General features: G+C 39.0%; 2 protein-coding genes across 3 annotated transcripts; one reads left to right on the top strand and one right to left on the bottom strand.

The window, feature by feature from the left end:
* Nucleotides 1-800: 800 nt before the first annotated feature.
* On the top strand, nucleotides 801-3,858 carry LOC127757075 (iron-sulfur assembly protein IscA-like 1, mitochondrial). The gene is made up of 4 exons (XM_052282501.1): nucleotides 801-1,049; nucleotides 1,520-1,765; nucleotides 3,000-3,117; nucleotides 3,192-3,858. The coding sequence occupies exons 2-4, from the start codon at nucleotides 1,576-1,578 to the stop codon at nucleotides 3,283-3,285; spliced, it is 402 nt and encodes a 133-aa protein (XP_052138461.1). The 5' UTR covers nucleotides 801-1,049; nucleotides 1,520-1,575; the 3' UTR covers nucleotides 3,286-3,858.
* A 491-nt stretch (nucleotides 3,859-4,349) lies between these two features.
* Nucleotides 4,350-12,851, bottom strand: LOC127757071 (cyclin-T1-4). Of its 2 annotated transcripts, none has more exons than XM_052282495.1 (7): nucleotides 12,555-12,851; nucleotides 11,144-11,460; nucleotides 10,517-10,598; nucleotides 8,740-8,874; nucleotides 7,904-8,079; nucleotides 7,669-7,820; nucleotides 4,350-5,742 (listed from the first exon to the last, which is right to left on the bottom strand). In XM_052282495.1, the coding sequence occupies exons 2-7, from the start codon at nucleotides 11,377-11,379 to the stop codon at nucleotides 4,892-4,894; spliced, it is 1,632 nt and encodes a 543-aa protein (XP_052138455.1). In that variant the 5' UTR covers nucleotides 11,380-11,460; nucleotides 12,555-12,851; the 3' UTR covers nucleotides 4,350-4,891. The 2 variants fall into 2 exon arrangements, with proteins under 2 accessions (XP_052138455.1, XP_052138456.1); XM_052282496.1 differs by having other exon boundaries at nucleotides 11,144-11,449; nucleotides 12,555-12,658.
* Between the last annotated feature and the right edge of the window lie 7,798 nt (nucleotides 12,852-20,649).

Genomic DNA, 20,649 nt, shown 5'->3' with positions numbered 1-20,649 from the left:
ATCTTAAAGATAATTGGATGTAAACTATATGTGCAATATAATTCTTAAAGATTAAATTCAATATTTAAGGTAATATTCGTAGGATTACTATGTAATGGCATATTGACATCGTGAAAAAACTCATCTAGCATATACTTAGCCAAGTTGATGCACCAAAATATCGAATTATCAAGTTCTTATACCAGAACGCACCCACTTGTCAAGTTATTGTACTCGAACGTTCAATTCTTAAGTTCTTGCACTATATCGCACCCACCTACCAATTTATTGTACTGTGGGTGCAATTTACTCTTATAAAAATTTCAAAAAAGATATATTTGTAATAAAAAAATATGTATAAATATGTCCTCGATGCTAATAACGATGTCATTAAAAACCTATTGTATATATATTTTTTAATTTCAAATAGATCATTGGTGTCAATGTCATTTGTAAAATAAGTTTTTAAAAATGACCAAAAGGTAAAATGGATTTAATTCTCGACAAACTAATAAGGATTAGGCTGTGTTTGATATAAGAGGCTCGTTAGCGTATGATTAATTAAGTAAAATACTTAAAAGAATATAATATATTTTTTAAAATAACCTTTTTATAAAAAAAATTTAAAAAAATACACCAGTTTGGAAAACATGTGCGCGTGGAAAATGAGAGTAAGTTGGAAGGATGGAAAATGGATACAGCCTTTAGTATATGGGTCGATCGGATCGGATCCGACGGCTCTGATTGCATCCAGTCCCAGCACCGTCCGGACTCAGGAGGAGAGTGACCTACCTACCTATACATCTCCTACCAACTTGGAAGAGAGAAATCGTGTCAAAAAAAACAACCAAAAAACAGCCAAAAAAGAAAAAAAAAAACTCGGAGAGCGGAATAGAGGCCAATTCCAAATCCGCCATCGCATCCTTCTCTCCATCCACCGAGGCGGCGCCACCACCTCTCGTCCGGCGGCGGCGCGGCGCGACGCTCCATCCCCGGCGAAGAGGCCGCCGGATTCCCTGTGGGGGCGGCGGAGAGGCGTCGGAGGAGGCTGGCGCCGGCGCGGCGACAAGGTTAGCTGATAAACTTTTTTTTTTTTTTGGGGGGGGGGGGGGGGGGGTGGGGGGGGGATGGCCTGTGGGGTGGGGAAGGCGGCGAGGTGTGTGTGGCGCGCATACCCGCATCACCGACCTAGAAGTTAGCCATCTTTCGTTCAATTCCTCTCGTTGGGGAAGAATAGGCAACCGGGTCGTTTCTTTGACAGCAAATCAGACGTTCTTGTTCTTGGTCAAAAGAATAATCTAATCGATGCCCCTGTTTATCAGACTAATCATTTCAGGTGATTCAGGTGAGGATTATCTGGTCCTTTGGTTGGTTACTAGATGCGTAGTAAACGCCAAGAGAAATCCTCACAGATGTCAAACAATTTCATCTTATGTCTTTCTGAAATTACCTTTTTCAGCTAGTACATGTAAACTGGAGTTGTATATATATGTATACTCGTTGGCATTGATTGCTTTCTCCATCCATTATGATTTTGCAGCTTAATTAAGCAAATTGGATTCGGATCACAAAGGAGGCAGTGCCTGTAGAAAAGCCATGGCTTCTTCGGTGTTCAAGGCGATGGCAGAGAAGGCAGGGCCGTCTGTCCGAAAGCAGGCCCTTACGCTGACCGATGCAGCGGCGTCGAGGGTGCGCCAGCTGCTTGGCGTACGGCAGCGTGCTTATCTCCGTCTTGGCGTCAAGGCCCGTGGTTGCAATGGGTTGTCGTACACAATGAATTATGCTGGTATTCGGTTTCCCCGACGTTTTAGATCTTGTTTATCATCTTAATATGCGAATAAGCTCTGGGTCTCTTGTTCTACTGTTGCGAGGAAAAATTTAGATTCCATTGTCACTCTTCCTGAAATTCCTATTTGGGTGCTCCCTGATAATGTCCATTGCAAATTCCTTTTAGAGCCTTGTGACAAGATAGGTCAAAACCATAAAAGAGGTATTAGCTTGAGTATGCGAATAAGCTATTTGTCTCTTGTTAAACTGTGGTCAAGACAGATGTAAATTCCATTGTTACCCTTTCTTAAATTCCTTGGATGCTTCCTGATATTTGAGCTTGATGCAAAATTGTCATATCTGATCATATTCCTTTCAAATTCCTTTTAATGCCATGCCCAGCATCACAGTTGTCTTGCAAGCAGTAGCAAGAGAGAGTGTTCTTTGGTGTATGTCTGGAGCCAGGGCTCTCAATGAGTTATTGTGTGATCGCTTCCTTTGGATGGTTGTTGCTCCTAGGAGGTCTTTTTGTTGCGCATCGCTTTTTGTGATGCTTTTTTTTTTCTCTAGAGGGTTCCTTCTTTATGGATCACCTCTGTTGTACATATTTCTGCTTCTTGATGAAATGAAGCGCAAGCCTCTTGCGTTTTCGAGTAAAAAAAATGTGTTAAAACCATCAAATTTGTTTGTCACTATCCACAAAAGAGTTATTAGCTTGAGTTCATAATACCAGTGGACATTTGTTGTGCCTACAAAGGTCATGCTTCCCTAATAATATCAGGTGGAACTTAAGCGTCTAGAAAATGAAATTAGTTCTCAACTGGATTGAGCGATTTGGCTTTGTTTGTTCACATCCTTGTCTTTTCATCTCTCTAGCATTAGCACATATAAGTTAGCCTTTTAGGATGTTGGTTGATTCCATATATGAACTTTATATTCCAAAAGGTACCTTTGAGCCAATTAACAATGGTTTACCTGCACATGTTTTAGGGTGTCTCTCTTTTGTGACTGGGCACTGAAGGAATATGTATGATTGTTTATTTGGAATGACACCTATTCTTCTTCACAGCTTCTGAGATTATACCATCTTGCTAAAATGTGTAGTTATTTCAATCCCATAGTCACTTGTTTGTGCCATAATTAACAGATGGGCTTATTTCTGCGCTTAATTGTTTGGCTACAAACGATCCAGTTAATCTGACTAATTTATGAAACTTATACTAGTATTGTAATTTATGCTCATTATTTCTCAGATGAGAAGGGAAAATTCGATGAACTTGTGGAAGATAAAGGAGTTAAGATACTAATTGATCCGAAAGCTCTTATGCACGTGATTGGAACCAAAATGGATTTCATTGATGATCCACTTAGGTATGGTTATTTTAACATGTCTTTTTTCTTTTTCTTCTTTTGCAAATTGCCATTAGTGATTCTTTGTCTTGTAGGTCTGAGTTTGTGTTTATGAACCCTAATTCCAAGGGAGAATGTGGTTGTGGCGAATCATTTATGACATCAACCAAAAACAAAGGCCCGGCATAGTCCACCAAGTTTTGGCAGCGATTTGTTGATTATTTGATGTATAGAAGTATGTTGCTAATTTGCTATACACTTCAGTGACCCATTGTAGAGGAAAATTTCATTTCAGCTCCATTGAGCTGATTATCCTTCGTCACTAAGCATGGTTGGCACTTAGTTACCTTTCACCTCTGGATTGGATCATCTGCAGCAAAGGAGGATACTGCCATTCCCCTCTAGCACGAAACATCCAATTGCAAGATGCCTCCTGATTGCATACTCTGGTGAGAACAATGGAGGTCAGCGTTCCAGCAACTCGCCTGAGGGATCATATAAGAGGATTTTCGGCATTCCATCCACTCGCTAAGGGATCATATAACAGAGGTCTTGTTTACATCTTGTAAGATGGCATCCAAGGATAGATGTGGCATTGTTTTTTTTCCTCTTTTGCACCATGATCTGATAATCACCTTGCTGCATGTTCAGCTGTCCACACTCCATACTGAGATTTTGATCTCTCATGTAACGGGATTTTATGCCATTTATGCTTTTCCTGGTTGGAAGTTGATGTTAAATTTAACCATGATTATTAACCTACGAGCTGTCCTGAGTAATCATCATATCATAGGATTAGGTTGTGAATCATATTGTTCCATGTTGATGAGATAAAAATCACTAAAGATAGATGGGTAGATCAATGTCCTAAACATGACACTTAAGCTGTCGTCATAAGCTTCCATAGTTTGTATTAGTAATGGTTTAGTAGTAGTTTAATGGACAAATGCAAAGTTGGCTGATGCCTCCTGGATGACCTAAGACAACCTGTTTCCAACGATAGGGTTTCTCCTCGTAGATCCTCGGGTCTACATGTCAGTGAGGGTCTATTTTCACATGTAGAGAGCAGTACTGCATCTCAATTGGTTTCGAACATGAACCCAGTTATCCAGCCATCATCATCCAACAGAAGCATGTAATCTGATAGAACATATAAAACGAGGAAAATAGAACCCATTTCATTAACTGCACCCCATGCACATAGTTCGATAGAACATTTGAACGCCATTCCATTCGAGAATCCAGGTTCAATGTTGGGAAGAAACCGCCACCTGAACAAGCTAAAATATTTCAAAGTTATGAACCAATGCCAACTTCTCGAGCTAGTTAAGGGGCAGACAGCCTGCAAAAGCATATTCAATTCATCTAGTGGACAAAGTTGAACCCTAGCTAATCTACGGAACGTCGCTGAAAATTCGCCTAAAAACAAAAAAAGAAAGAACTCAACGCAAATGGAACTAGAGGCTTTCTCCAGTGTATTTACTCCAATACTTGTTGAAACACAGATTTTATCATCATGAGTTTCCTCCCAAACTGTCCCCCAGTACAAATCCAGGGCAAAACACCCGTTGCAGTCAGTTGCGAGGTTGTATACAGCTGGGTAAAAACATGAGCATCCTTATGCCTGTCACTCCACAGCATATGCCCACTTTGATGTCACATGGCAGCGATCTCAGGCAGAAAATGCATATGTTCAAGTAACATATGCTGATCTTAATATGTTAAGTTCCAAGCCAAGTGCTCACTTTCCAGCACATCGCTCAAAATCACAAATGATCTCTCAATGTCATCAAAACTAACCTTCAGGCCGAGGCCTTTTATAGTCTCTTTCACCTCGCTCATGAGCAGTATCATGACTGTCATGGTGCTTTGAGCCATGGGAATTGCGCTGTTCTTTAATGTCGTCCATTGGGGCATCTTGAGCAGTCTCTGGTGTATTCTGCTTGCCAAGGTGCCCATTGCCTGTAACTTGATCAGCATTTCTATGATCCCCCCAATGCATAACATGAGGGGAACTCTGCTTCCTCTCCTGCTTTATCTTATTATCCTCAACAGCCAATTCAATGTCATGTTCTAGTTGCCTCTCAAGATCATCATCATCATCTATTACCTCTACCTTCCTAGCAACATCACCTTTCAGTTTCCTTTGCTTTTCCATTTGTGCTTTCACCTTATCCTTGTCAATTTTATTTACCATCAAGGATGTCACATTCGTACCATCATTGCCATTGCGGTTGACATCTCTGATTTCACTGGAGTTGCCATGTGATGGAAGATTCTTATTTTCTGTCATGGACTGTTTGTCATGATGTAAACCATCGTTGGCACCAAAATCAACTCTACTTCCACTCTGATTGCTTCTTGTTTTGTTGCTCCCATGGTCACCATTGTCATTTTGAAGCATTTTCTGGTCCACAGTTTGCTTTTCTAGATTTGAGTGCTCGACACCATGATGACTTGGAGCACCTGTTGAATGCTGTGAACTTGACTGTTTCGACTGGTGAGGAAGAGGTGTTTCCTCGGATTTTACAGAGACTCGCTGATTAGGAACACTAGCAGAGCTCCCTTCAGCTTCATTTCCATGGGACGGTTGTGCCTGTGCTGCACGGTTTTGCTCATACAGCTCCAACATTTGATTGCTAACTTCTGCAATCAAGGGAGACATGCATTATTATCTGATTTAACAAGAACCCAGAAAGGAATGTGTCAAATGATCAAATTGTATTATCAAAAAGTTAAATAAATATAACTAGTGTAACAAGAATAAAAAGACTTAAAATATACAGCACCTAGTCAATGTAAATTTGGATTGCTCATAGCAACTTAGCAAGCACAAATCAGGTTGCGCAAGATGTCACGACCAAAAGAAACCGGTTTCTGGACCCTATCAAATTTTCGAAAACTGGCCACAATTAGGCTTTTCCAGAATTTCTGTGTATCCTGGTCAGCTTTCATTGTAATGTTTATACTTAATATATAGTTTGGCAGGTCCCCACTAAGAAAAATAAGTGCATTCAGCCAGTTCAGTTAACCATTGCACATCAGCAGGCCAAGGTATGAAGATAAACCCTTGTGAACTCTAAAATTGACCCCTAATGCAGTGCTTATGCCAACTGACCCCAAAAATTCTAGCCATCAGATCGAACACAATTAGCACATAAACCCTCAGATCCTAACCAACCAGATGCTTTGATTAGACAGCTTGCAATTGAAAGCGTGTGCTTATGAAACCACGTGAACTATTTATGAAATCACACATACCCATGGAGAGATTTTTAATAGCTCCCTTTAGAAGGTAGAACATACAAATAGTAATAACGAAGATCTGAGAATCTGTATGCTAGTAATTCATTAGAAAGACTACTACATAAGCTCCACATTATGACCCAAATTTCAATCAATACAGCAGAAAATAAGAAAACAAGAACATGCTAATGAAAGGCACAATTACTATTCCACCAACACCCACTACGAATTAATCCACTACGTAAATCAAGCCTTTCACAAGCAACCAATTATCTGTTCAAAGCAGGGCATAGCAGATCAGTAAAGTGGCGAGGATCTGAGCATGGCATCACACAGAGAGCAATGCCAAGATGGTCGTGCCAGAGGTCAGGATGGAAACCAGCACCTCAGTGCTGCAGGCCACAGTGTAGACCTCAGACAGCATCAGCCTCAGCAGGCCACATGCTTTGCTCCAGGTACATCATTCCCAGAATCAGTGAGGGGATGAAGAGGGGAGGAAGAAAGAAGGGCAAAAATGATGAAATGGTGTAGGTAAGAAGTTTTAGCCCAAGTTGTGGTATTACTACTTGGTACCCAGAAAAAATTAATATTTTTTGGTACCTGGCCAAATTCTTGTGAACTTTTTTGTCCTTGCCTTTCTTTGAAAAACCTTGTGTATGACGGTATGCCAGTCTTAACCCATCCCCCCAGAATGTTGCAGAAAGTTAATGTAGAAAACAACGGGTGTAAACCTTTTAGAAAAAGGACAGCTGACGATGTGAAATTTAAATAGGAAAATCTGCACAAGTTGAATACAAATATGTACTTTTCTGAAACAGAGGATTATCAAAAAGGAAGCCGCGTAGTGTGAAAAGTATTTCTACAAACCATGTCCAAACATAGCATCTGATGATTGCAAGATGATGCTGAATACTTTAGACTTATATTCCCTGCTCTTCTGATGATTAATTTCTATTTCCTAGTACTACTATGGAGGCATGGACTAATAAAATAGACCATTCTAAATCCATAACAAACCTAAGGAACAATGTGTTCTTTTCTAGATGTATATTAATTTTTGTGCGAAATCCAGGAATGAAATCTGTTGATGAATAGAGTAATAAACTAATGCATCAGAACAGATTCTCCATTGCTTCAACTAGTATACAAAATTAAAATAAGCTGCAGCGCAACATTAACTGCTTCAGCAGCCAGCAGTAAGGTACCAAAGCAACCTAGTCAACATGCTCGTTAAAAAAAATATGCGGTTTAAAACTCAGGAGATTGTTGTAAACCGTCATATGGACCAGATAGAAGTATAGAACACAACATTATCTAGGCACCAACCTTCCAGCTGTCTTGGAGTCACATCAAACTCCTGCCACCAAACCTTCTCACCATCAGATGGAAGCTTCACTTTGAGAAATTTAGCAGCCAAAAAGATAGCACCTGCTGCAATATGATGAGGCTTGAACTGCAGGCAAAGCGAAGTACGCAGCCTGTACAATATACGCCCTTTTTAACGTGTTATATACATGATTGAGTGATATCTCTAAAGATAATAAGGGTATCAATAGCATACCCATCATTGACAAAATTCCATGCAACCTGAGCAAGCGCATTTTGAGCAACTTTAAATTTTCTTATTGCTTCAACCAAAGGCTTGTATGGATGATGCACATTCAAATCAAACCCAAGAGTTGCAAGTACAACTCGCTCCGCAAGTAAAATAAGTTCTTTTTGTTGATCATATACTTCCTGCAGAGACAATTACAGACCATTCATTAAAGCATCCCAGTGGAAATCATTGCCTGGTGCAGGAAGAAAAATAACTCCGTCCAGACAATCTCCCAAAGCAGGAAATATCACGTGCAGGGAAAAAGCCTATACTACTATCAGGAGTCATAAACGCTATAACCCTATATGCTAGCCTTGGATTGTTTTCAAGAAGCATTAGCTGAGAATAGAAGCATGCAATGGTGACTATTTACTTCCATTTTTTTTTACATATGCACGCAGTAAAACCAGGACGGAAGTAATTATCACAGGCAGATGCCTTGATGGTTAACTTAATCACAACCAACATGATATAATACAATGAATAACTGTCAGATGTTGAAATTTGTTTACATGTAATTTAACCTCACATTCTTGATTCTTCCATTAGATAAATTCTAGGATTCAAAAATGCCGCAAAAAAATCAAAAAGGCGATGGGTAATAGTTGCCAATATAGCCAGTAATGTTTACCAGGAAATTGAACAGTCAAAATACTTAGCACATCAAAGAAAACTAAATATCAGGCAAAACGGATGGTCCTGCTGCCAAATGCAGATCAGAGGGATTTTTTTTTGCAAGAAAAAAAACAAATTCATAAAATTAAAGTATATAGCAAAAGAAGCATCTAGTTTATTGTTACCTTCTGCTTGATTCTCTGACCAGCAGCAGGATCCTTTTTATGAATAATCTCATAAGAAACCAGAATAACATCTTTCAAAGGCCTAGGCGTCTCTTCAACTTTTCCAGCCAAGAACATGCAAACTGTGGCAATTGTCTGTAAGAATGGTCAGTACAAATTATAAGTTCTCTCTTCAAACAGGTACAGATCTATAGGACAACACTTAACATAGGAGTAAAATTAAGATCATGCAATCAAAAGTTTGCGACACGAGAATGCAAGGAAAATGAGAATAGAAAATTATTTCGTTTGATACATGGTACAAAATACTAAACAATCTCAGGACAAGTAAAACAAACTCACATGCACTACAATACTGTTTCTTTCCATTGGCAGTAAGAATTTGTATTCATTTCTCTTTCTGGTTATAGCTCTGAGCTTTTGACACTACAATACTATAGACATAGCAAGTTCTACATTATATTTGTTCCAGTTAATTCCAACATTGAAGGCATTATCCGGAAGTATCTCCCACTTTTTCATGTGATTTTCAATGCTTCATGTGTATTAGCTTAAATCAAATATGAAAGTGTTGTATTATACATGTGATGGCTAAAAGCATTCAAGATTCGCCAGCTGGTCTGCACACAGATAGCGCAGAAGATTGAGGTGTTCCGTTTGAGAAGCCCGTGGTAGCTTTATAAATGCTTTACTGCCTTAGTGGTATCATATCCTTGCTTGGTTTCCATTCACATTGGTTCTCTCTTGTTCATTTTATAGCAAAACCTTGGGAAATGTAAAAATTTTCCAATGTTACAGTAGGGACAACTTTTTCGCACCACTCACCAATGCTCCCCTAACTCCTAACTACATAGAAGATTGATAATGGGGCAACCACTGGTCAACTTTAATCTGGATCATTAATCCGTAACCTCCACCAACAACTATCAAATATATGTGGTACTTTTATCTCATGACAAACAGTGCAGTCAAAAGCACAAAAGGCGCTCGCCTAGATGCAAAAGCAAGCGAAGCGCAGGGTCGCAACTAAAGCACCTAGAGTAGCTTAAAGCACAATGCCGTTGGTGAGCCAACTTTAGGCTTAAGAACAAGGCGCTCAGACGCCTGCTGCCTTCTTTTTTTCTGCCAGCTTGATTCAGGACTCATATTTTGGGCATCTTTTGTTGAAGGATTAGGTTATTAACTTCTTAGCAGAACTTTATTAATGTGGCACGCTATGTATATTATAGCAGCCAAAAACTACTTGAATTGCAGTTTGCTAGTCTCAGACCTTATCCGTTATATATTTCTTAACTATTAGTTTGTTTTTGGTCAGCTGCCAGAATCAGGAATGGAGCTTCCTACTTAGGGGTAGACATTTATGTTTTTATATTGTGCTCCATGTGTCTAACGCACACACTTTTTAATGCTTTGTACCTAAGGCAATATAATACTATTGCGTCTTAGTGTACTTTTCGCTTTAACTGCACTGATAATAACAACTTCAGTCCCTATAAATTAAGTAATGAAGTCCCCATAGCTCTTGTGATCGTAAAATGCAAATGTCAAAGTATGTACTTCCCCGCGACACAACTTCTATATCTATAAAATATTGCAGTTTTCATCACTCCTACATTACTATCCATACAGAAGGAAACCATTTTCTTGTTAAACATGTTTTAGAACTAGATAAAAAATGCAAATATGTCGTTGTAATATAAAGGCTACTAACTAAAAGAGAAATAGCCATCCATAAAACCACAAAAGGAGGAACGAACCAAGCATTGAAAGTACTTACTCGTCTATCATTTTTTGCATGGGACTGACGAAGGTAAAAACGGTGACAGAACACAATAGCTGTAGCAATAGTGACTTGTGGCCTACCACAGAACAAAAGGCAGTCATTGATGGGAAGTAGACAGAATGATATTATACTCCATAAATAAGAAAAACTAAACAATATGTAGTATTCACATGACCAGAACAATTTGCATGGCAAGCAAGGGCTAAAATCAATGATATAAAGCACACATTCTGCTTCCATATTTTGATAATATACACATTCAACAAGTCGAAACCAAACAATTACCAGGTCCTCATAACAGCAAACCATACAGTTTGAAAGAGATAAAAAAACATCTTCTGCTTCTATGTTGATTATGTACACATAAATGGATCTCACATGGATGTCCAAACAAAGGGGTAAATAGATTGATCAAGCTTATTAGAACAAATCAGACCAAAAATAAGCTAACAGCTTACAAATTACAACCACAATAGATATACTTCAGTTAAGTTTAGCATCCTTTGAAAATAATAAAGTAGAAATTCATGCATCATGGTAATTGAAGATCATAATAATGATTGAAAGGAACAAGTTAACATCAACAATGAAAAATATAAGTTAAATCAACTATGATCTTACACTTTAAGCCTCATGCCCAAATCTTGTAGAAAAGTACAATATGATTTTCGGAGGTAAGACTCTTTCTTCAAATCAATGCCATCCCTCCTGGATGGAGAATTCTCTTCTATTTCCTTTCTACTGAAATACCATGAAGCACCAAGTTCACCAGTCTCCTCATTCCTGCCCTGGGTAGTTCTGTATGGGCTATTTTCTACAATTCCATGATGTGATGAATCACTTGGCATCATAGCCATGTAAACTCGCTCTCAACTATATTGAGAAAGGACTGATGAAGATATTACTTCTTTATCTGTTGAAAGTGGCCTGAGCAGTCACTGAACGAAAAAGATACAGTAAGTGTTTATAAATTTACTAAGGACAAAGGACAGGATAATAAGATACAGTACAAGTAATGATTAATTCTAAAGTACTAACATATGGCTTTATGCTCATTCCAATCTGTAAGTTCGAAATAGAAAGAGCAATAGGATGATAATCATGCTTTACAAGTCACTAGACCCATTAATACCCCACTACCAGAGAAAATGGCAAAAAGCCAAGAATACGTCTAGTAGTACACGTTGTCGAACTATGAATGCAGGGAACTAATATAGATTATGGTTTATAAAATTATCGGGATTATGCTGTCTAAAGTTTCTAAAGCATAGAACTAGACAAGTAAAATTTAATCAGCAACCCTCGTTACTTCCCTAAGATGCAAACCTCATTCAAAAGCATAAATCACTTTAGATCAATTCCAATGTCTATGTACATATTGGTCCTGATACACCAATCAAGGGTGGTCGCCTGGTTAAACAGAAAGATTTAAATCGATTATTGATTTATATTATGTTTGCAGGCTAACGAAGCCCTATCCCCAGTGATACTCATCACCCACAAAATGCATCATACATCTCCTAAAATTGCCCATCCAGTCAGGCTCTTTACACGAAACCTAATTACAGTCTTACACATACACAAAGTGGGGATTCAAGATCTTGCAAAAACATGACCCCCAATAAACCTATTCGAGCATGGCAAACAATCATCGATTCATTCTGACCCGCAGCCTGGCTAGCTGCGAACCCCCCATAGCCTGGCTGACGTCGTCCACCCGTCTAGCTGACGTTCTTTCCTATTCACGCAGATCCGCGATTCGACCCTACTCTTCTCCTAAAAAGGCGATCTTGAGCCCAATACATCCCGCAAGATCACACCTTGAATCCCCCATACCCCCGCACGAAGACCATATATCGAGCCGAAATGGCACCAATCGCGACACCTAGGGTTTCGGAATTCATTGAACCGCACAGCTGTCGAAAAATGGCAAGAACGCCGCACCTAGGGTTTCGATTCCCCTCCCCGCTCCGCGAATGAGACCCGCCATCACGAGACGCGAGAATCGAAACAGAGAGGCATCGACGCGTACCTCGTCTCCCCCCGCGCTAGGGTTTCGCCTCCTCCTCCTCCTCCTCCGCCTGAGCCCGCCCGCGGCGGGGCGGATGGCGCCGAGGCGCCGGGGGCGCGACGCGGCTCCGCCCCCCCCCCCCCCCGCCACCACCACCACCGAGCTTTGCTTGCCCCTCTCGCGCGGCGTGCGTGCGGCCGCCGCCTTCTCCTCCTCGTCGTCGGCGAGGGCTGAGAGGGCGGAAGGGGGAAGAGAGGAGGAGGGGCGGCGGCGGCGGTTCGGGTGCTTCTCGCGGATAAAAGCCCCCGCGTTGCAAAAACCCTAGTCTTTCATGTGATTTTTTTTTTTTGGTTCCCCTTTGGTTTCAGAGTTTGTTTTTCTTTGTTTTTTTTTCCTATAGGTTGGGGTTTTGATTGAGAATGATAATTTATTTTATGTGTTTTATATGACCGTGGTGATATTATATCGATTGATGGTTTAGTGTTGGTGTTCCGTATAAACTATTATTATGTGATTGGAAGTTTTGTTTATCTGTTTATGGGCCATGGCACATCAGCAGTGACGCGGTGCATGTTCTATTTGGCGTTACACTTTCCTTACTTTCCTGATAAATTTCCTCTGTTTTTTCTACATGGCATGTTTCGGTACATGTTCTTTTTTTTTTTTTGCTGAGATGTTACGCTTACTTTCTTGATAAACTTCTTCTGTTTTTCTACATCGCATGTTTCTAAAGAGAGTGAACTTTTTTTCTCTAGCGCTGAATCAACAAAGAATGGAAGACGTCACTACCATATGGCTTTAGCTCTAGCTACTCTCTCGTGTAATATACTTTATTAAGTGTTTTGGTGAGCAAATATTTTGTTGCATCAAAGATTATTATTCATTTAACAGAAGCTTTATTTCAATTGTAACACGTTTTTTCCTTGTTACACAAGTATTTTGTTCCAACAAGATTTTCGTTTGTTACATTAAGTATTTTTTTAATAGATACTTTTATTTTCTACATATGTAGTTAAAAAGAAGTGTTCAACAAGGAATTTAATTTCTTATAGAGGAGTGCTGCTCATTTTGTGTCATAGATATTTTTAGGCTATTACTTTTTATTGTATTGTGTGATATATGAAGATCACTGATGTAATTTTTTGAAAGAAAGAATTTAATAAATGGATGTATTATTCTAGGGATAATTTAGTTGTTGATTATTGTTTAATAGAGATGGAAAAACCATAGCTTAGTACTGGTTGATGCATGGGCCTATCGATCAATTTGACAAAATATTTGTGCTAAAGATGAAAACATGTTATATGCTGCATATGGCGTCATTCCTACCCTGCGTCATATTTTTGTTGTTCCTATTCTTTTCATACCTCATGGTCTTCTTTCCATCATATCGTTATTCCTATTTTTACCATAAAGCTTTGCGCTACCTTCGGAATCTTTCATACATGATAACTGCCCCTCCTAGACAAACAGTCACATAGATGGAAGTGAATGTGCAAAATCCATTCATCATATCGTTATTCCTATTCTTACCATAAAGAGGGCCACATTTACAATCTTTCATACATGCTAACTGCCCCTGCTAGACAAATACTAGTCACATAGATGGAAGTGAATGTGCAAAATCCATTGGAAGCAACATTGGTAAGTTATGGGGTTTGTAGGCAAGTGAATCCACCTAATAGGGTTCATGTCCTCAATTTGGATAGGACGAAGTAGAAATTTTGTGAGACGTCCTCTAGTTGTTAGGCAAGTGTCACAGAGACACATCACACACTGGGATGTATTTTGATGTGTACTATGTCTCTCTTCCCAAGAAAATAATTTGTAGGTTGCCCAAACAAAACATCAATCGGAATAGATTTTATTCGGTTTCCATTTCAATGTACGACTAACCCAATTCAATTTTGATTCCCATTTTCATTTCTAGATGGACTTGAATAACCCAGTTCAGTTTATTCTATATAATCGTACAAACAAAACAGAAGCTTGTAGAGACAAAGGGCTCTAATACAATCACTATTTGTAGTAACAGGTTCTGTTCTAGATGTTTAACAATGTTTTTTGGGGTATTTTTTTGACAAAGCAGAGTTTTATGTTTAATTTATAGTATTAACTGTTTCTTCTGCTGTAATTTGTCATTTAAAGCTTAATAACATTGCATCCCTTGAAAATAAATATATCATAACTAAAATCAACGTCATGTTTGTATATTGGCTTCTGGACTAAAACCATGTGCACCTAAGGCTATTTTTTCAATGAAAAATTATTCACCGTATTATTAAAATGGCTTAATTGTTCTATACTTTGGAAAATAAATTTTCTTCTACTATATTATTTAGAACAGTTGTTTCAAGCTATTTGCTAAGTTTATTTCTTAAAATATTTAATTTATTCTTAATAGTCTTGTAAAAATTAATAATCTATTTCACACGAACCTCCGGTAGGAAATCAAGAGGGAAAGCACGTTTCTACCACTTGACCAAAGACTTACATTTCATTTCTTTTCCACTTATTTTGTACAGCTAGCAATTCTTACCAGCAAGCACCTTCTCTAGCACCAAAACAGCTATCCCAAATTCAACAACCATAGGAGTATATGTAGCCGCTTCTAGCACCAAACTTACCTGAACTCATGATCACATCTTCTCATCATTAGCTCATCACTACTCAGTACTCACTCCTCTAGAATCATGTCATGTGGTTGATGCCAACCCTGATCGATATCGACTGACTCTTGTCATCTCTGTTCCTCTACTTTGTCACCTCTGTAGCTATAAGCTGCCGTATTGGGAGGCTCTACAGCAAGCAAGCAAGACATTGATGGACATTGGACAAGATGCCATGGCAATGCAGCAGCCATGGCCGGCATTTTTGGATCCACGATGATACTGTTGGGCACCCTACGAGATACACAAGCGAGCAGCAACAAGGGTAAGCAAACGACGGTTCGTGCAGTATCTGTGAAGATGTGTACCACTCCCAACATTGTACAGTTGCAGGCACTTCCATCAATGGCCGTGTTTAGTTTCCCCATATTCCCAACTTTCCATCACATCATATCACATCAAAAACTTTTCTACACACATAAACCTTTAATTTTTTTTCCAAACTCCCAACTGGCCGTGTTTAGTTTCCTCCCTATTCCCAATTTTCCATCACATCATATCACATAAAAAACTTTTATACACACATAAACTTTCAATTTTTTTTCCAAACTCCCAACTTTCTTCAAATTTCCAAATTTTTTCAGGAACTAAACACAATCAATGTGTATCAACGCACCCTGTGGTATCTCGTACTCCCCCTATTTTAAAATATAATAACTTCTATCTCTTAAAATTTATCTCAAAATATAATAACTTCTCCACCAATATTATTTTCTCAACCAATCACAATCTCTTTCCATTTAATTTTACATATTCTCTTAATAGTCATATCCAACTCTAAATGTGATTTAATAGTATGTTCTTGTGAAGAATTCAGACTGCAACCCGACGCAGTTGGGCACGCTACTGCCTGAATGCAGTGTCCACTGTTCAATGGAGGTTTTTGCATGTACGGCATGTAAAATCTATGAATTAGGAGTACTCTGCTCAATGAATTTATGATTTTTGTGTTAGGCGTCCGGTATGTCTATAGGAAATACATGCCACTCAGTGACATAACCCGAAATAGTTTTGAATTCAGGCAAATTTTAATATAATTAGTATTTGCTAAAAAGAATTTCATTATTAATTTACTCATCAATATTAAATCTTAATGGAGTTTTCATCGACGAGCTCAGACAGCTGCTCGGGCTAGCTAGCCGGGCAGTGGCTCCACGTATGTACCCCCGATGCTACTTGACTTAAAGCTGAGTACTTTTGAGCAGCTCCTCATGATAACTTTTTTTTTCCGTTAACACTTTTTTAATTGCTTAATGATATGTTTCTATATAAAAGTTTAATAAAAATATCAAATAATAAATCCTTTTGAAGTTTAAAATAGTTAATAATTAATTAATCACTTATTAATAACTCGTCTTGTTTATGCATGAAACATACTAGCCCAAACCAAATTGTTGAATGGAATAGTACTACCCTAACACTTAACACGAGGCGTATCCTATGTACACAGGCCCTCACGTGTACACACCGTGTACACCAACTAAAAATTATCACAAAAAATTCTGGGAAAATTCATACATATACTTTCAATAGTATTACATCTACGTGCAAAGTCGCATCTTCAAATTCATTCTACATAGAGAATAACAAAAAAGATAAAATTCTGACAAAATTGCAACCTTAAAACTGTCAGATTTTTTGTTTTTTTGTTACGGCTAAAATATAATGAATTTGACGTTAAGATTTTAACCCTAGGTGTAATACAATTTAAAGTATGTGTATGATTTTTTCTAGATTTTTTGGTGACATTTTTTAGTTGGTGTGCACGTGTGTACACGTGAGGAACTATGTGCATAGGATATGTTGCCCAGAGAATAAACCTCAAAGATTGAAAGTTTGAAACTATCCTTGAGATACCTATATGACGTATTCCATCCGTCTCAAAAAGAGCGACTCCTATATTCCATATGCAAGTTTAGTAGTAGCGTGAAAATACTAAAGTGCCCCCAATAACTACTTCCGTTCCGATACTGTTGTTTCTCTAAACCCAATAATTACACAGCATATACGAAGAACACAAGCGACATCTTGCGAAAAAAAAAATCCAAAAATTCAAAATTTTCACTTGCCGAAAGAAACATAACATCTCCAATCTGAAAAAAGAAATGCTTTGGACGGTCAAATGCAAGAATTAGCAAGAACTAACTACCAAGAACAGAGATTAATCGTTTGCCTTCACCACCGTACGCTCGTGCATCCTCTTGCATTAGATCATCTGCCTCCGCCACTGATTGCGTCGCATCCACCCGTAGCCTCCACCTCCATCTGCAAAATAACGAGATGCACCTGCCTCAACCACCACCGCCGCCATATTCGAGCCGAATCCGTCCGACAGTGCCATCATCTGTATTGGATCCGCCTCCTCAAAAGCCTCTGCCTCTGCGGCCACATCCAAGCTGCCGCATCAGGGTACAGGTGTCGCATATGAGCTATTTGCGAGGATGGTGGGAGGGAAGGAACATGGGTAGAGCGGTTCATCGCCAATGGGAGGGGTAAGAGATGGGTGGAAGGAGGAGAGCGACGGACGAGACAAGACGAGAGGAAAGAGGATGAGTCAATTCTGTTTTTGGTTTTTTTTTTTAATCACGCTTGGGTGAGGAGAGAGGCAAAGGATAAGACTGCCCGCTATCGCTGTTTCTCGATGTATGGAGTAGAAATCGTTTTTTTTTTTTTTGACAAAGACTCCACCCCAGTGCTCAGAAATCGTTTTTTAAGACGGAAGGAGTACACTATAGTGCAAGTTTTATGTATAAGAAACTGTGAGATTGGGTTTCTTTCAAAGTTGAAAGTTTGGGTTGAAATTGATACGATGTGACTAAAAAGTTGTGTGTGTATAATATAGGTTAATATGATAGAAAAAGTTGGAAGTTTGGATTCAAACACAGCAAAGTTTGAAAAGTTAATTTGAACCAGTGGAACACAAGAAAACTCACAAGAGCAACAAGTGCAGTACACTGGTCCTACTAGAGCAAGTGAAGTACCCGGTAATCGGTGCCCCGGCCGGCCGGACACCATGGCGCAAAGCTCTGACTGCCTCAGCCTTTTCACCTGGCGATCGACTGGCGACGCAACACGACGGCCGGCGAGAAACCGATGCCTCGTCCGGTCCCATCCATCCATCCATCCATCTCGCTCGACAGACACGGGGACGCGACGCGATGGTTCGACGACGACGGATGGCGCGGGGAAGAAAGGCATATATGGCGTCGCAGCCAGCAGAGAGCACCCACGCGGGGAAACAATCGCCTGCAAAAATGCAAAGCAAACCTTTGCCTGCTGCGCTGCCTGCGCGTGCGTGCGTGGACCATCGATGCTCGACGGCTCGGTGCCGTTTCTGCATGCGTCTCTGGCAGATGCGTAGATTCGGCGACAGGGGCACCACAAGGACGTATACGCTTCAGGGGGTGCAGAATTTTTGGCGCAGAAAATTCCTGTTCGAGCTTGTGCATATCTCGGCCGTTTAACGCGAGTTTCAGTGCCGCTGCTGGGTCAGAGATGAGTTATGCCTTAGGACAACCACAACATGCTTAAAAAAAAGTAAACTTAAAGAATAAATATATTGATGAAGTGCACCTTACACATTGTGTAAGCCAACAACCGGCCATAGTGAATAAATAACTATTTTTTTCTCCTCTACTTACTCTCTCTTTCCCCACTATCCCAAAAAAGGTTAGCAGCCATCTCATATTTTTATTTTATAGTGGACCTATGTTAAAGACTATATACGTTGTGCATCATACTATAATAAATAAATAGCTAACTATTTATGGATCATACCTTAAGATGTGTATGAACATTATACACTGACCTTGCCATTATGGTACAAGCTTTTATTTACTGTAACGGATCAATTTTGTATGCCCTTATGGTACAAGCTTTTATTTACTATAACGGATCAATTTCGTATGATTAGAGATTGACTGAGTTGGTAAATTAAGGACAAAGCACGGACTGAGTCCATATAATTGGGATTAGTTGGGTGTGTGGGTTGGGAATAAAGCACGTGTCAGTCTCATATAACTAGAGATTGACTGGATGGGTGCATTGAGTATAAAGTATAGGGTAGATCCATATAATTAGGGATTGGTTGAATGGGTGGAATGAGGAGAAAGTAGTTAGGTGGTGTTTGGTTGGAGGGACTAAAGTGGGGCTAAACTTTAGTCCTTTTCACAAAAATATAAGTCCCTACCATAAGGACTTATGCTTTTATGAGAGGGACTAAATTTAGTCTCTAATTTCCAAACACCTCCTTAATCTTATGGTGGTTACACACGTACGAAGGAGCGCACGACCTCTTGCGCATGATGAGAAGGACAGGATGAATAGATGAGCTGTGGAGCACTGCCAACATGCTCGAAAGTACAGTTATTAGTAGTAGTATAGAGTACTACCTATTTAATTACTTCTAGCTAATTCAATGAGCTCAATTTTCTTATCATCTTGCATGCCGGCCTATATGTTTTAAAAAGAAATAGAAGTCTCCTTTAATTGCAAACTAGGAAAGAAACCCGCCCAGATGTGCGGGCATTTTGTTTAATGTTTATGTCAAAAGCGTTTCCTAGATTCAAACATAAATCACTATGTCCTGGTTATATATAAATTTGCCTAATATCGCCACTACTTATTATTATTATTATTATTTTATTTTATTATGGATACTTATTATCGTTCTTTTGAAACCTGAGTGATTATTTAATAGATGAAACTGTATTTGTAACATCAAAATAAGAACAATACATCGTTAATCGACTAAAAAAATTATCTCCACTACTAACCTAACTGTTCATGTCGATCTGACTTATTTCCAAATCTATGTATAAATATTCCAATAATATTTTATCAAAAAAATATATTATAACAATATCGCTTGTATGAGTTAATAGGATAATACTGTTAAAATTTGATATGAATGCCCATCTAACGGATGAAGCCGAACATAACTACCAAGGCTTTCTTCCTCGATACCTTAAAACATGGGTCACATATCGACATAGTTGTGCCCATCAAGACCATCGTGGAGAACAGTTTTAACGGCTAATTCACTATTAGTACCCTCATAAAGGATTGTATCGTTAAGTACCCATGGTGGCTTAACTCATCCAAATGTATGCCTTTGCTATATCATGGTAGTATAGCAAGCTTTATTATCTATGCTTGGCACCCTTTTGAGAATGGAAAAAGAGAAGACGGAGGTGATTACAATAATCCTTTTTAAAGTTTGAGTTGTTTTGTGGTATATAGCAGACACAATTTGTTTATAGTGTAAATCAATATTACTCAAATTTCAATAATACATATACAATATTCTTATTTGAAAGTGAGTGAGGTTATCATGTTAGTAGAGTGTATGACATACATCCATCAACTATGCCCGACATATCGGAATTCCTGAAGTATAAGAAAATATATTATGGGTGTTACTGGATTGTTTATTTGTTGCCAAAACT

This window comes from Oryza glaberrima, chromosome 12 (genome assembly GCF_000147395.1).
Source record: "Oryza glaberrima chromosome 12, OglaRS2, whole genome shotgun sequence".
In the NCBI taxonomy this organism is placed as follows: Eukaryota; Viridiplantae; Streptophyta; class Magnoliopsida; order Poales; family Poaceae; genus Oryza; species Oryza glaberrima.
This window is presented reverse-complemented; position numbering and strand designations above follow the sequence as displayed.

Coding starts and splice junctions, on each gene's coding strand:
- LOC127757071 (XM_052282495.1), bottom strand. CDS start 11,379: ATGGCTATGATGCCAAGTGATTCATCACATCATGGAATTGTAGAAAAT. Junction 10,599..11,143: donor TTGGGCATGAGGCTTAAAGT/GTAAGATCATAG, acceptor GTTCTGTGGTAG/GCCACAAGTCACTATTGCTA. Junction 8,875..10,516: donor ATGCAAAAAATGATAGACGA/GTAAGTACTTTC, acceptor CCATTCTTACAG/ACAATTGCCACAGTTTGCAT.
- LOC127757075 (XM_052282501.1), top strand. CDS start 1,576: ATGGCTTCTTCGGTGTTCAAGGCGATGGCAGAGAAGGCAGGGCCGTCT. Junction 1,766..2,999: donor GTACACAATGAATTATGCTG/GTATTCGGTTTC, acceptor ATTATTTCTCAG/ATGAGAAGGGAAAATTCGAT. Junction 3,118..3,191: donor TTCATTGATGATCCACTTAG/GTATGGTTATTT, acceptor TTTGTCTTGTAG/GTCTGAGTTTGTGTTTATGA.